The sequence below is a fragment of the Thunnus maccoyii genome, chromosome 21, assembly GCF_910596095.1.
Source record: "Thunnus maccoyii chromosome 21, fThuMac1.1, whole genome shotgun sequence".
Taxonomy (NCBI): Eukaryota; Metazoa; Chordata; class Actinopteri; order Scombriformes; family Scombridae; genus Thunnus; species Thunnus maccoyii.
The window spans coordinates 11,175,761-11,189,500 of record NC_056553.1 but is presented as its reverse complement, the minus strand read 5'-3'; the positions used below and the strand labels follow the sequence as shown (position 1 = coordinate 11,189,500).

Below are 13,740 nucleotides of genomic sequence, written 5' to 3'. Positions count from 1 at the left end.
GTACAAACTACTGCTTCATCAGTAATGACATATACAGATTAAAATGTTCCAACAGAGCTCAGTTCCTCTGTGGCAGTCCCAAATGGGCGCTACTGTCGTGAATTCCACTGGCAATCATTGTGTTGTTTCCACCCTCTGTAACTGAGTTTAAAACGTTTTTAAATGTAGTTTCAGTGTTTTCATGTGTTAGGCTTTGCCTTTTTCTTCTTGTTTTTCTTAAGAAAGTTAATTTGCTCACTCACAAACTTTTTAACATATCTTGGACTGTGTTTCTTCTTCTTGTGTCTTTTGACTCGCAATGTCTTAATAATATTGGGTATTATATTATATGGGCCAAAGACAGATGTCAAACGTGAAAAATTTCAAATTGTGTTTTTCATCATTTTTACATGAAAATATTGTGTCAAAGGTTCACAAAACACACAAAAAAGAAATGTCAAACACAAAACAGTGTAAATATCACATAATAAGGAAAATAATTTAAACTGTACTCAGTTGAATATTATCCCATGGAGTTCTTGTTCCCAATTGGGAAAACATAATTCACTCTTAGAGGCAGCAGTCTGACATTTATAGCATAATGGTCGTGGGCAATGGAGGTTCTTTCCATTAAAAAATAATTTAAGTACAAAAGAATAAAGGCAAAAACAACAGTGCACTTTTTTAAACTACAGTGCTAGTCAAAAGTTTGGATACACCTTCTCATTCTGTATAAAGTGCATTTTGACAGAGCATAACTTCCATACAGTTTTGACACAATGTCCCTTGTGCTCTGTGCATTGTGACCACAGTCATTTAATACCCTGAATTCTGCACCCTGACCTGAATGAGAGGCTGCAGGCTCCACGGTCACTGCAAGTAATAAATTCCAAACATCACTTTTCACTTTTGGACAGCAGGCGCTGGTGGATGACTGCAGCAAACATCACCCCATCCAGCCTGCCTAGAAGCAATTTAATGGATTAATCCCATTAAGCTTATGTGCAATTCTGCACCCAAGGAGTGTAGCCAAGAGAGAGATAATCAAGCAATTAGTCTGTAAACTAAATATGAAGTCATCACAAATCAGGTTTCTTAAAAACTTTATTTGAAACAATTTGTCAAACAGAACTGGAATAATAGAAAAAAATGTTCTAACAGACTTAAATCAAAACTCTCTGGACTTACTGTCAGATATGTGCAAAAGAGAGTAGCTAGACAGATATTAAATAATGTAGCTATGGCGAAAAAACTGCAAACCAAGTTCCTCTGTATTTGAAAATATTTGGCGACAGACTACAAGGCATAGGCATAATAGAAAATCAACTGCTCTGCCGATAAAAGGCAAATAAATATACTCAAAAGCACTTAAATGTACAATATATGAACAGCGTTGAAGTATTCCACTCATATCAACATAACCCAAACTATCAAGAACAGGCTCACACATTTTCAAACACTTTCAGAGACAACTGCCACTAATTTGGCAATGTTGGTAAGTACAAAAACCAAAGTACTGTCTGTGCACTGCACTTCCATTCTCTCACGATATAAATCTTGTAAAAAAAATAATTTAAAGCACGTAGAAACCAAGCAGAGTCCACAGTTCTGCACTCTCCTGTAAGAGTGGAAATCCTTAAATTCTCAACGTTATTTCTTTCACACACAACCATTTTTTTCAATGTACATTTTGGATAAAGAGGCCGCCATTGACTTTGCCAGTTCCTCATCCCGTTTCCTTTGCATCTGTGAGTGTCTGCACCAGTCTTCATACTCCGGATTGGGGAGACTCTTATCCAGGAGGACGTCATAGTGACCATTGCTGAGCCAACTCAACCAGATAGCCGGTTTGGAGACGTCCTCCTCCCCGAGATAGTGCACCATTGTGGAGACGGTGGGGCTCTCCAAGCTCCCCCCTGTTGTAAGGTGGATGTTGACGCTCAGCATCTGGCTCATGGCTAGAAGCTCGGGGTATCCGGCCCAGGCACCATCCTGCGCTGCGTTGATTAGGAACTCCCCTACATCCCCTTCAATGATTGGGTTGAACTCATCCAAGTGGTCAGCGATGTGGTGCACCGTCTGCTCCCTCAGCTCCCCGTGCCTCGCCTGGTCCCCGAACGTGGCTTTGCACACAGCTCTGTACAGACAGTTGCCGTCTGGAATGATGTGGTACCTGTATTTGTGCCTGTCCTGGAGGTACTTGTTTTGTTTCTCTACTTCAGCCAGGTACCGTGTGACTTTATCGTTGATATCCGCTCTCTCTGGGCCTCTCTGTGGAGGAGACTCCTGCAGGACACTGAGCTCAAAGGCCCTTCTTTTATCTGACTGTGTAGCTGCGTTGCCACTGCTCAGATCACTAAAATCTTCCTTTATGAGGTTTTCAAGCTGAGCTGCCCCAGAGGGGATTGGCTCCTCTTCATGTATTGAGGCCCATCCATTGCTTCTGAAGGGGGCATTTGTCATCGCAACTGTTCCATCTTCACTTGAATTTCCCACCACTCTTTTATATTCTTCTACTCTGGGTCCACAGATGTTGTTACTGATCAAAACATGGTTTCCAACCAGCTCTGGGCAGTCAGGGAAAAGCTCATCTGTCTCATTTCTCAGCCCATCCATCAAGTCCACTAACACATCAGAGTCATTACAGATGATACTTTCACCATCATGAGAATTTGGGGACGGTGGTTTGGATTTGGACTCCCTCATGATATGGACAGGAAGTGACCTCTCCACTCCATCGGGTCTGCGTATTAGTATCTCAGCAGTCGACGTGAAGTAAATTGGCCTCATTGATGAAGCTTCGTAACATGAAAAGGCAGGCATGTTTGCGGAAGAAGCAGTCTCTCTCACTGGATTCCCGTTTGTCGTTGGAGTTGTGTCTGCTTGTGTAAGTCCTGCTTTATCAGCCTGCGGGGGACTCGCTGTTGTCCCGTTCAAACGCTCAGATCCGGTCGATAAAGTTATCGTAACTTTGCGGGACGACCTCGGATAGTGTGTGAGCACACTGTTGTACAGCTGCATTTTGACAGAGTCCTTTATACCGAACGACACCGGGCTGTTACGGCAAGATGACAACAACCGCTAAAAATACCCTCCATGTCATCAACAACAGTAAAGTTGTAGAGGACGTTTCCATGGTCCTGAGTGCTGTTACCATTGACACACAGCCGTGTAGACGGTCCAGTTTAGCCTTCTTGCGTCATTTGCAGTTGGGGTGCCTCCCTAATTTTAGACCAAAAACTGTAACAAGACTCTACCCGCTGCCACACTGTCAAGTCTGACTAAATTATAGCCGCACAGTTTCCGTTTAACTGCTTTCAAGATAAAAATGGACACAACATCAAAACATTACCTGTGATCCAGCTCTTACTGTACTGTGTATATGCATTTTTACATAAGAAGTAAGCTTGACATGAACTTGTGAGCACATAAATCCAGAATAAATCATTCATCTATAACTGATTATAATTGTTGGCAGTGAGAAGAGAACAGCACTGTCTCCTGTTTAGCTCTCCTTGGCAAACTTCCTGGGTACCTGACATGTCTTATTAATTTTAGTTCAATTTCACACTGCACTAGGTCCCAAGACTATTTGGTCCTTGAAAATCAACGCGTTAGCACTGAGATTGGGAAATTGGCTTTTAAATATTACGCTCCACACAAGTGGAACAACTTGCAGGAGACAATAAAATTAGACGAGCTAATCCTTTTAATCATTTTAAATCTCTTTTAGCTGACATAGGGCAGTGTGAATGCGTGTTTTAATTGAGCTTTAACTTTCATATGCATATATTGCTTTTATTACTTTAATATGTTTCATATTATGTGCTTTTATATATTACTTTTATTGTTTCTTATATTTTATATAGCTTATCTGTTGATTTTACTCTTATATTTGGCGATTATTGTTTCTTATATTTTGTATTTGTACTGTAATCAGGGCATCCTCGAAAAAGAGAGCTTGCTCTGAATGGCCTACCCTGTATAAATAAAGGTTTGAATGATTGAATCATCATAATCAAAAGCATGCTGTGTACTGTATCAATGGAGTATTTGTTGTCTGTTTTTGAAAGTTCTCAGTCTGTGGGCCTAAGGGAAGACGCCCCCCTTAAGAACATAGTTTGTTGGTTAATATGTTGGTAGAGTATTAAATATAGCTTTTATAGCATTTACAAAAAAAAAAAGCAAAAGGGTCATCTTACCCCACTGCTGAGGCAAGACACCTCACCCAATCTGGGGTAAGATGCCCCCTCTAATAAATTTGATTTTAGGTATCTACAGATTTTGTAATTAACATAATGCATACTATCTCATCATTTGCTTTTAATTATTTCTCTCTTATATTGAGTAAAGTAACATCTTTTCCATAAAGGCCAAGTTTATTTAAATTGGCAATTTTCATGAGGTTTAGCTCCTAAAAGGATTTAGGCCCTAAACAAAGAAAAATAGTTTTTCAATTTTTCAACATTTCTACGTTTTGAAGACAGGTCAGTGACTAAATTATTGTAGATTGTAGTTATATTCTCCACTAATCATATATTTTTTTATGTGAATGCTAACTGTAGTTAGCTTAGGTTTTGCCAACAGCAAATAAACTTGTAGCATTAACAGAGGATGAGTTGATTTTCTGTTCTTTCATTAAAATATGATGTAATGTCTTGTATCTTTTATTCATTTTTCAACATCGACAAAAATCAGACTGCAATGAAAGATATGGGAGTGGGAGTTTGGGGAAGATGCCCCAGGGCGTTTTGCCCTAAACCACTAGGGGGGGTATGAATGGTTCCTCACATGAATCTCCTAACTGGACTACCAAAATGTTTTTCTGTGTTTGCCTTCCTTTCATACACACAGATTGCTCCGGGGAGAAATCTTCCCCCATCTTCCTCTATCTGTCCTTGTCCTTGTGCTGATTGTTATTATTATAACGTCTCACAACTTAATATAGGCCTGTCTTCTATGAAAGGGAGCATAATTTCAATAAACGGTTGAAGTTCAGAGTTTGTGACTCACTCACTAAAATTGTAAGGGGCTTTCCAGAAAATCTTTTTTTTCCTCACATAATAATGAGATGATGTATCTTAAAGTCTTAATAAAGTTTGATAGCTAGGAGGAACGTGATAATTAAGTTGTGGTCTTTACAACTCTGGCTTAGAGTCACTAAAACAGCCTTGGACATAATTTTAAACAATGCTTGCTAAAATTAAATAACAGATAATTTTCAAATGTAAGTTTTTATCTCCTTCTATCTGAATATGATAAAAATAAAACAAGCCCTGCATCTCCATCTCTTGGTCGCCTGCAGTAATAATAATAAATGCAACATAAAATATTGATACCAATTTAAAAGTGATAATTTAGACTTTATTTTGAAGGCACAATCTCCTTATTTCCGTTATTGTTGTTGTCAATAGGCGGCTTGACGCAACTCTCCACTTTCAGGTCCTGACTCCTGACTGATCAATTTAAAGGATTTGATGTGTCACAGTCAAAGTAGTTGACTGACATCTCTAAAAACAGTGTTCTGTTAGTCTTTAGAAAATGGCATTTACTCCTTGTTTACAATATTAGAGCCAAAAACTCAAGCTGGACAATGGCAGGAGAGGACTAGGGAGGTTTGAGAAGTATGAAAAACACATCTAGCATTATTTAGCTGGGTCTCCTTAATACACTATAAAAAATAAACCCGACATAAACTCACAGAATAGAATGTGTTTTTTTTAACTACCACTATGACAGGAGACAGTCAAATTAAATAATTAATAACGAATAGACTTATTTAAATTTTCTGCAAAGATGTTTTTAGACTTTAAGAAATGTCAATGACATAATATTTAACAGGAACTGCAACTGACTAACACATATTTGTAATAGCATACGTTGCTTTGCACATATTGCTATTTTTAACACATTGTCTGACAGTTTGAGCCTGCCCAGTTGACGCAGAGTCACACAACATGTGTTAAGTAAGATTGCGAGTGCTTAACATAGATATTACCTCAGTGGAGTCAGCTAACTTACAAACTAAAGCTATTTAATTCCTGCACTAAGATATTAACATGTGGCCTTCGGTGATGTTTCTAAACAATCCTTTTACAATTTTTCATAGAATTGTTATTTCTGCTGGTCAAAGGTTTCTCTAAAATTCTGTGCCAGACATAAGGTTAACCTTAACCCTACTGACTGGGGTCCCCACAGACCCCAGAGGTCTACTTTTTGTCATATCTCACAGGTGCTTTATTCTATCATTCCAATTTTTCATGACTTTGTCAGTCACTTTGTTCCTAATGACCTCATATCATTGCTTTCTGTTTCTGTTTTAATTAGTGCTTTTTAAAAAATACCAATATATTGGGGTTTTGGGGGGATCCCAGTCAAAAGCACCCAAATCTGCCGATGAAGTTTTAATAGATGAAACTATTTACAGAGTTCATATTTGCCATGGGTCCTAATTTAAAGTATCACACACTGTCAGGGGTGGTTGGGGCACTTTGTCAGTCATTTTGAATGAGCAGCACAGACAGAGATTTCCTCATATGCTCTATCGACGACCTTAAATACTGCTCTTCTTGGGGTGTACTGGGAAAGAGTTAACCCTAACCCTAAAATAATAATAATTTGTTTTTTTTTCAGATGACATTAATTTCATAACTAATAATGTTTTGAGAAGTAAGTTAACATTTTGCTATGATGATTGTATGTTACAGTAGTTTATTCTATGTTGGTAAGTGGGGTGTTAAAATAAATGTGAGAGTAATAAAATATTTTCTGCTTTTAAATTTTTTTAATTAATTAATTTTCTGTCTTCTTTTTTATTTGTTTTTGTTTTGTTTTGTTTTAAAACAAACTCTACCTCATGTTAAGCTCTTGCCGCACAGCAATTTAACCACCAGAGGGAGTCCGACGACCTCGTGTTTGACGAGTGATGTCAGTATTGACGTAAAGTACCGCAGGTACACACACGGAGGCGATATTTAGCTTCACAGAGAGTCATGACCGCCTGTGTGGAACAAATGCATGCAAAGAGACGATGCTACAGCAGCTGTCGCAAGGTTGTGCACCGCATACAAATGAAGGCATTGATCGTTTCCTTCACCACACTGTTGTCTTTAGTAACCTGCACTGGTGCACTAACCTCCAACTGGTAGTACACTCGGTAGGCTACACAAAATATACTGAATTATTGCATATTTCCGAATTTCCGCAATAAAGCAATGATAATGTTTTATTATTATGAGTTTTAAAAGAAAATGACACGAATATCACAGCAAAAACGCGATTCAGTTCCAGGGCTACAACAGATGGGCTATTATAGTGGCAGCATGGGAGGGAAAAGGTGCAGTAGTAAACACAGCGGTCGCTAGTATAACCATAAACATAACACTGGTCTCTAATAGACAGTATGGTGATACGATATATATTTTAATACCATAAAGTTAACCACTAATAAGCATACAAAATATTACAGAAATAAATTAAACACCACAGATAAGCCTGGGTGATTTTTATACACCAAAGGAGATTTTAAAAAAAATGCGATAAGGAAGGTGATTAATCTTACAACCGAAAACCACACAAATACACCTCAAGTCCCTATCAGAAAAAAACAAAACAAAAAACATGTTATAGCCTGTAGCATTATTGTGATTTTTCATTTTGTTGAGCTGTTACCACGAGGTCCGCAGTCTGTCTCCTGCCAGCCTGTTGTTGTTGTTGTCATTTGGACAACCCGCCAAAACACACGCCTTTCTGTGGATCATAATTTAATATTATACGATGCAAATGTTTATCTGTCTGTGTTAGGGGGTCTGCATCAGTTAAAGCTTGTCTTTTTTCTTTCTTTTTTTTTAAGTGAGACTGTATCCATGTCAGTGGAACAAGCCATGCTGATGTCAGAGATTTTTCCTCTGCCCTCCACGGTGGTGGGAGGATCTCTGTGCGTTGAGTCACGCAGCTGTCAAAGATAGCTGTCACCCAGTTTTCTGGATCAAACACAGAGTCAATGAGAAAAGGGCTTTGAGCCGAAGGGACGCAGAGATCTCAGGTAACCCCCCCTCCTCCTCACACACACACCCCTCAAGTCTCCAAACAAGGACGACTAGAAGATAAAGAAAATCCAAAAAGGAAAAAGAAACGATTTTTGATGAATAAGGATTTTCGGATATTCGGATACACGCTGGGGATATCTGGAGAAAAGAAGAAAAACACTGCACTACAACAAGAAGACAATTTTCTTCAGCGCTTGACGAGGGAAAAGTGGACGTTTTCGGACGGAAATGAAGGCGAAAAAGGGTAAGCTTGATGCTTTTGAGAAAAAATAAGTAATTGTTAGTTAAGATAGACAGAGACAGCGCAGAGAACGATTAACAGAGCGGTTTCCCTCATATGCAAACCATGCAGTCTATTGTTTCCTTTCCAGACATGACAGGGGGCTTTTTCTGCCATGTGCTGGCACGATGTCAAAAGTCGATATATAGGTTTGCTCACAGCCTGTGATACTATAGATACGTTTTATTCGAGTTTTGACACAAAAAAGACGCAGCTGTATCGCCATGTGTGTTGTTTGTCTTGCCACGGTCTAATTAGGCTAACTTTTGAGGCTCGTTTAAACCGTCAAAGCTGAATTAAGCGCTTTCTTTTTTAGCTCGGGTAAAGGCTAATTTTAAGTGGCGAACGCTACGTTTGTGTCGAAGTTTGACAAAAGAAAGTGAGGCTAGTCGACAAGTTAAAGTTTGGCCACTATTGTGAGTTGAAGAGTTTGAAGTGTTACATGTTTGCACGCCGTAAAATAAATCGATATTTTGTATCTTTCTAACTACCTATAAGAAAAGGAAACAGTTTAAGCTCCTTCTAAGTGTAGCGCGGTCCATATTTAGGCTAATGTTCATCCTGACCTCATTGTGGGAAGTTGCTGTTTGCCTTGTTACATTCATGGACCTCGTGGTGCATCGCGCACACACACAATAGAAAAGCCCTTACAAGTTGTTTAAACTTACGAAACCAATGTCTTCATGGGTTTAAAATGTGCTTTCTGCCCTCTCTGTTATACTGTGATATTTCGGAAGGAGTGGGGTTTATGGCGAAGTCACTGTTTGCGAGTAGAAACTTTTGAATTGCATACAAAGAACCACGCAGCCCTAGATTCTTTTGTTTAGTCTGGAGACGCTGATTTGCAACAGGTCTCCCCTCCCCCTTCCCCTCTCTCCAGCCTACGTAATTACCTCATCCTGTTGGCTGCTCAGACTTGGGAACTTTCTTATTCGCTTCCCACTACTTTGCCCCGGAGCAGATTGCATAGGTTTATGGATAAAATATCTTCAAGATCTTGTTTCTGCGTTTTCTTAATGGCGCCTGCGCTGCCTGCATGTGAGGCTATTGGCGTTCAGGTGTAAACAGTGACCTAAACAACAAATGAGCAACTACCAGTATCTAATAAAAAAGATTCAGTGCTAATCTTTCTCTCCATAAGACCACATATTCATTACTTGTGTCAATTTGAACACACAGTTTATGACATTTTACATCATAATTTGCTAAAAAAACAGACTAAAAATATGATCAAAGTGGGTTTTACAAACAGTTTATAAGCAGGTTTATTTGTCTTGGCTAAGACTCTTCACATTTCAAAGTAATTCAAAGGCCTCAAATCCTGTTTGATCATGATTGACTTTGATTAGACATGCCTAAAACGCTAAATCAAAAAAGAAAGCAACTCTGTGATCTTTGCATATACACTGCTGCTGTTCTACAAAACAAAACCTCCCTTTATAGAGTGATTGTGTGGTCAGCCTGGTGTACTTTACTTATCCAAGCATGCAAGGTGTGCTCAGTCTGTGCAGTAGACCTGGCGTGTATTTGTCGAGGCAGGTTTTATAACTGACACAGCATCAGACCAGCCTTTGTGACGTTCCCCCCCCCATCCCTCCCTCTCTCCCTCTCTCCCTCCTCCTCCTCCTCCTCCTCCTCACACCCTCCCTCTCCTTATATGAATCACATGGCTGAACTTGACAGCTTGCTTCTGACACATCAGCTGCCTCCCAGACAGCTTTCATTTGGTAAACGGCTGCGGCAGAGCGGCTGGGAGACTGACACAAGGGTGGCTGACACAAGAGAATACACCTTCCTCTTTGTCCTGTTCTCATACGCTGTCTTTTTTTCTCACTTTGCGCCCATCTGCGCAGGTTTGATGATGCTGTCGGGGAGTGAGACGGATGACGAGGACAGCGTGGATGCCCCTCTGGATCTGTCGTCCAGCGCGGGGAGCAATGGGAAGAGGAAACGGCGGGGGAATCTGCCTAAGGAGTCAGTTCAAATCCTCAGGGACTGGTTGTACGAGCACCGTTATAATGCTTACCCTTCCGAACAGGAGAAAGCTCTCCTTTCCAAGCAGACTCAGCTCTCCACACTGCAGGTATGGACATAAATACAACAGAGATGATAAGATTACCTATGTCTTTACTACCACTAAAGCCTTACAATGTAAACAGATGACTGTATAAGTCAGGAGGAAGCAAATGTCAGCGTGACTGAATCATTTCCTGTCAAAATGGCAAACAAAACATGACACATAAACAGTGAACTGAAGGTCATCCAAACCAGCTTGATGTTGCAACATAAAAGTGCATGAGACAACGTGAGTAAACTCACTCCCTGTGTGCTGTGGGCTTGGCTGAGGCACTTGGACAGGAATTTCCCTCCCTCCAGCCCCTTTCCATCCCAGCTGTCTGGGAACAATGCAGAGTCATTTACATAGTTAGAGCTACAAGCCTCGCTGAGCCAGTTACGACTAGCCTGGAGGACTGAGGAAAAAAGAAGAGAGATGACCATGATTACTGCTATGACAAAGGAGATTACATTTTATTGAAAGCTATTTTAAATACAGGATTAAGAATTCTAAACTAGACTTTTTGTTGAAAGTTAATGTTTAGTCTCTCGCTCCGATGTGATTATAATCTTAGAGTGACTTCTGTAGTGTTGAAATGCTAATGGTGTGAAATCGACACCCTCTGGTGTGAAATCTGTTTGCTAGGAGATGTGTTTACCCTCTCATTTTGATTTCTCTATTGAAAACACAGGTGCAAACTGCACCTGGTGATAAGTGTACCAGCAGATTTTTTTTAATTGCATGGCAGAGCATAAGTGAGGCATGTGATAATACTCTCTCACAGCATGGATTTTTGTTGTTGTCTTTTCCAGGTGTGCAACTGGTTCATTAATGCACGGCGACGACTTCTCCCAGAGATGCTGAGGAAAGATGGCAAAGACCCTAACCAGTTCACCATATCCAGGAAAGGTAGCAAGGCTGGCGACAGCTTCTCTGACAGCTCTCAGTCCCCGAAACACAGCAGCCCTGCAGCAGGTACAGAGGAGAGCTACGACAAACGTGTTCTCCACCCCTCCAGCTTCGAACCCGCCATGCCCGTTGTCCTGAGGAAGGCGGTGTCCCCCTCCATACCCTCTCCCACCTCCGCATCCCCCTCCCCAGGGCTCATGCCCACCCGCCCATCTGTCATCTGTCACACCACTGTCACCACAGCCATGCAGGCCAGCCCGACAGCCTCCCAACCCTCCATGCCAGGAGTGAACTCTGACAGGGCAGCTGAGCTGTTGCAGTCCGCACAGGCTCAGGCGCTGCTCAGGTGCCGGGATGAAGGGCCAGGCAGCCAGCCGCTCCCCACCACTACCACCATCCTCAGCAGCTCCGGCATGGAGGGCAACCTGAGTCCCCGCAGCGGGCTCTTCAACACCCCTCCCCCTACCCCTCCAGACCTCACACAAGACTTCAGCGGCTTCCAGCTCCTGGTGGACGTGGCCCTCAAACGGGCCGCCGAGATGGAGCTGCAAGCCAAACAGCTGGTCTCCTGAAGGAGAAAGTGACAGAAGAAGAGGAGGAGGGAATAGAGACTGACTTTGTGTCTCGACTATGGAACTCCTCTGAGTTCACTGACTTGTCTGAACGCAACAGAGAACAAATCCACATGAAAGCCTGATCATTTCTATTTTTGGTATACCAATCAAATTGATGAGGATGATTTTTTATTGAAAAAAAAAACTGTATCGAGGTGCCTTGGCTGTAAGTTCTTTATTCATTTCATATACATGCGTATGTATCTACATGTGTATCTTATTTGCACACAGGGACCAAAAATGTTATCAGAGAAATGCTGCCTGTCTTATGTCTTTCCATTATACTGTATATCATATTAGAGACCGGAGCAAAAGCTAGAATCAACCCTCCTTCACAGACCAATAAGACAGATTGGTCGCATCCAAACACGTTTACTGTTTTACATTTCAGAGATCAGTTCATGATTGGTCTGCCTCGTTTGTTTGCACACTGAGGCAGAGGAAGGTCATCTCAGTGTCTTAAACATACTTTGCTCTTGGCATCTATGACAAACTTATTCACTACTGTAGTAAATGTTATGTGTTTTCATGAGTATAGTTTTGATTTTGTAATTTACTTTTACTTTTAGCTATTTTAAAAGAAAAAAACCTCTATGCTTTTTTTTTTTTTAAACTCTTTTTTTTTTCCCCACCAAGGGATATTACAGATGACCAATGTAGCAGGTTCTTAGTCTGAGCCTTCATCCCATCACTCAGCGAAAACGACGGCCAGTGGACTGGAAAATTAAACACTACAGATGTCTTTTCTGCATTTGCTGTTTTACAACCTGACAAAGACAGCATTTTGAAATCACCAAAAAAGCATTTTCATGTATAATAGGACCATGTGTATAGTTAAATGTGACATGATGCCCAATGATGTGATTTCTTTTCATACTGTGCAATGTTTGTGGCAAATAGGGGTCACATGGGATTCAAATAAAGTTTTGTTTTTCTACATCTAAGAATTGATCATTTGGTATTTTCCCTCCTGCGGATCACCGATCTCTAACGTGCATTTATACAGGCTGTAATCTTGTAGGTCAGTGTATTGAGTCAGAATGTTCAGTAAATAAAAACAGGGTGTGCAGGATGACAGAAATAGTGTAGCATTCATGTCTTTCCACAGGCTACCGTTAGGCATTCAGAGACATTCCTGTGTGTGAAAGGTTTACAACAGTTCCTGCCAATTAGCATAATCCTGCATAAATTAACACGGGCAAACAGCAGACGTCAACAGTTTCTTGCCAACAGGGTTTTATGTGTGTCTGTGTCTCAATAGTCAATGTAAGGCATCTTACAACTGAGTATGCTGGCTCGTTCAAGACTAGGCAGACAGCTGTTCCCTTCTGGTCCTGCTGCAATCCTGAAGCTACTCCACTGGCCTCAACAGGATTTGTTTATATTTGCAGAGAAAGCCACCCTTCCATTTATTGCATGTTCTTCTCTGGAGCACAGCAAAAATCTAATTATAAAGGGATAAAAACGTACACTTTTATCAGTAGAAATTACATCTAACAATACATCCTCCATGTTCACTTATCAGCTAATAACAACATGCTCACAGTTGGGACCAGTGGTGGAATGTAAGTTTGTGTGTTTACTGAAGCACAAGTACTGAAGTGTGTTTTTATTTCACACCACTTTATACTTTTATTCCACTACATTTCATGGGGAAATATAACACTTTTTACTCCAGTACATTTATTTCACAGCCATAGTTAGTCTATATAAAACCAACAAACATCTTATAAATTATAAAATATGATGCATTGTTACAGATTAAACAGTGTATCAAATACTTCAATAAGTGTCTCCTCAATCAGCTACAGCAGTAAAATACTACTTACACATTAATGCATCTGTACTCACAAG

At 40.5% G+C, this 13,740-nt stretch overlaps 2 protein-coding genes across 3 annotated transcripts; one reads left to right on the top strand and one right to left on the bottom strand.

The window, feature by feature from the left end:
* Positions 1–1,065: 1,065 nt before the first annotated feature.
* Positions 1,066–9,861, bottom strand: LOC121888169 (OTU domain-containing protein 1). The gene is made up of 2 exons (XM_042399566.1): positions 9,201–9,861; positions 1,066–3,201 (listed from the first exon to the last, which is right to left on the bottom strand). Exon 2 carries the CDS (start codon positions 2,998–3,000, stop codon positions 1,639–1,641), a length of 1,362 nt encoding a protein of 453 aa, XP_042255500.1. The 5' UTR covers positions 3,001–3,201; positions 9,201–9,861; the 3' UTR covers positions 1,066–1,638.
* On the top strand, positions 6,922–12,825 carry tgif1 (TGFB-induced factor homeobox 1). 2 transcript variants are annotated; one of them, XM_042399567.1, is made up of 4 exons: positions 6,922–7,031; positions 7,832–8,271; positions 10,161–10,390; positions 11,176–12,825. In XM_042399567.1, the coding sequence occupies exons 2-4, from the start codon at positions 8,256–8,258 to the stop codon at positions 11,842–11,844; spliced, it is 915 nt and encodes a 304-aa protein (XP_042255501.1). In that variant the 5' UTR covers positions 6,922–7,031; positions 7,832–8,255; the 3' UTR covers positions 11,845–12,825. The 2 variants fall into 2 exon arrangements, with proteins under 2 accessions (XP_042255501.1, XP_042255502.1); XM_042399568.1 differs by lacking the exons at positions 6,922–7,031; positions 7,832–8,271 and adding an exon at positions 8,324–8,723.
* Positions 12,826–13,740: the final 915 nt, after the last annotated feature.

Bases quoted from the DNA above. Each gene is read 5' to 3' on its own strand.
- LOC121888169 (XM_042399566.1), bottom strand. From the start codon at position 3,000: ATGCAGCTGTACAACAGTGTGCTCACACACTATCCGAGGTCGTCCCGC.
- tgif1 (XM_042399567.1), top strand. The intron at 10,391-11,175 runs GTATGGACATAA...TGTCTTTTCCAG, and splicing joins CTCAGCTCTCCACACTGCAG to GTGTGCAACTGGTTCATTAA.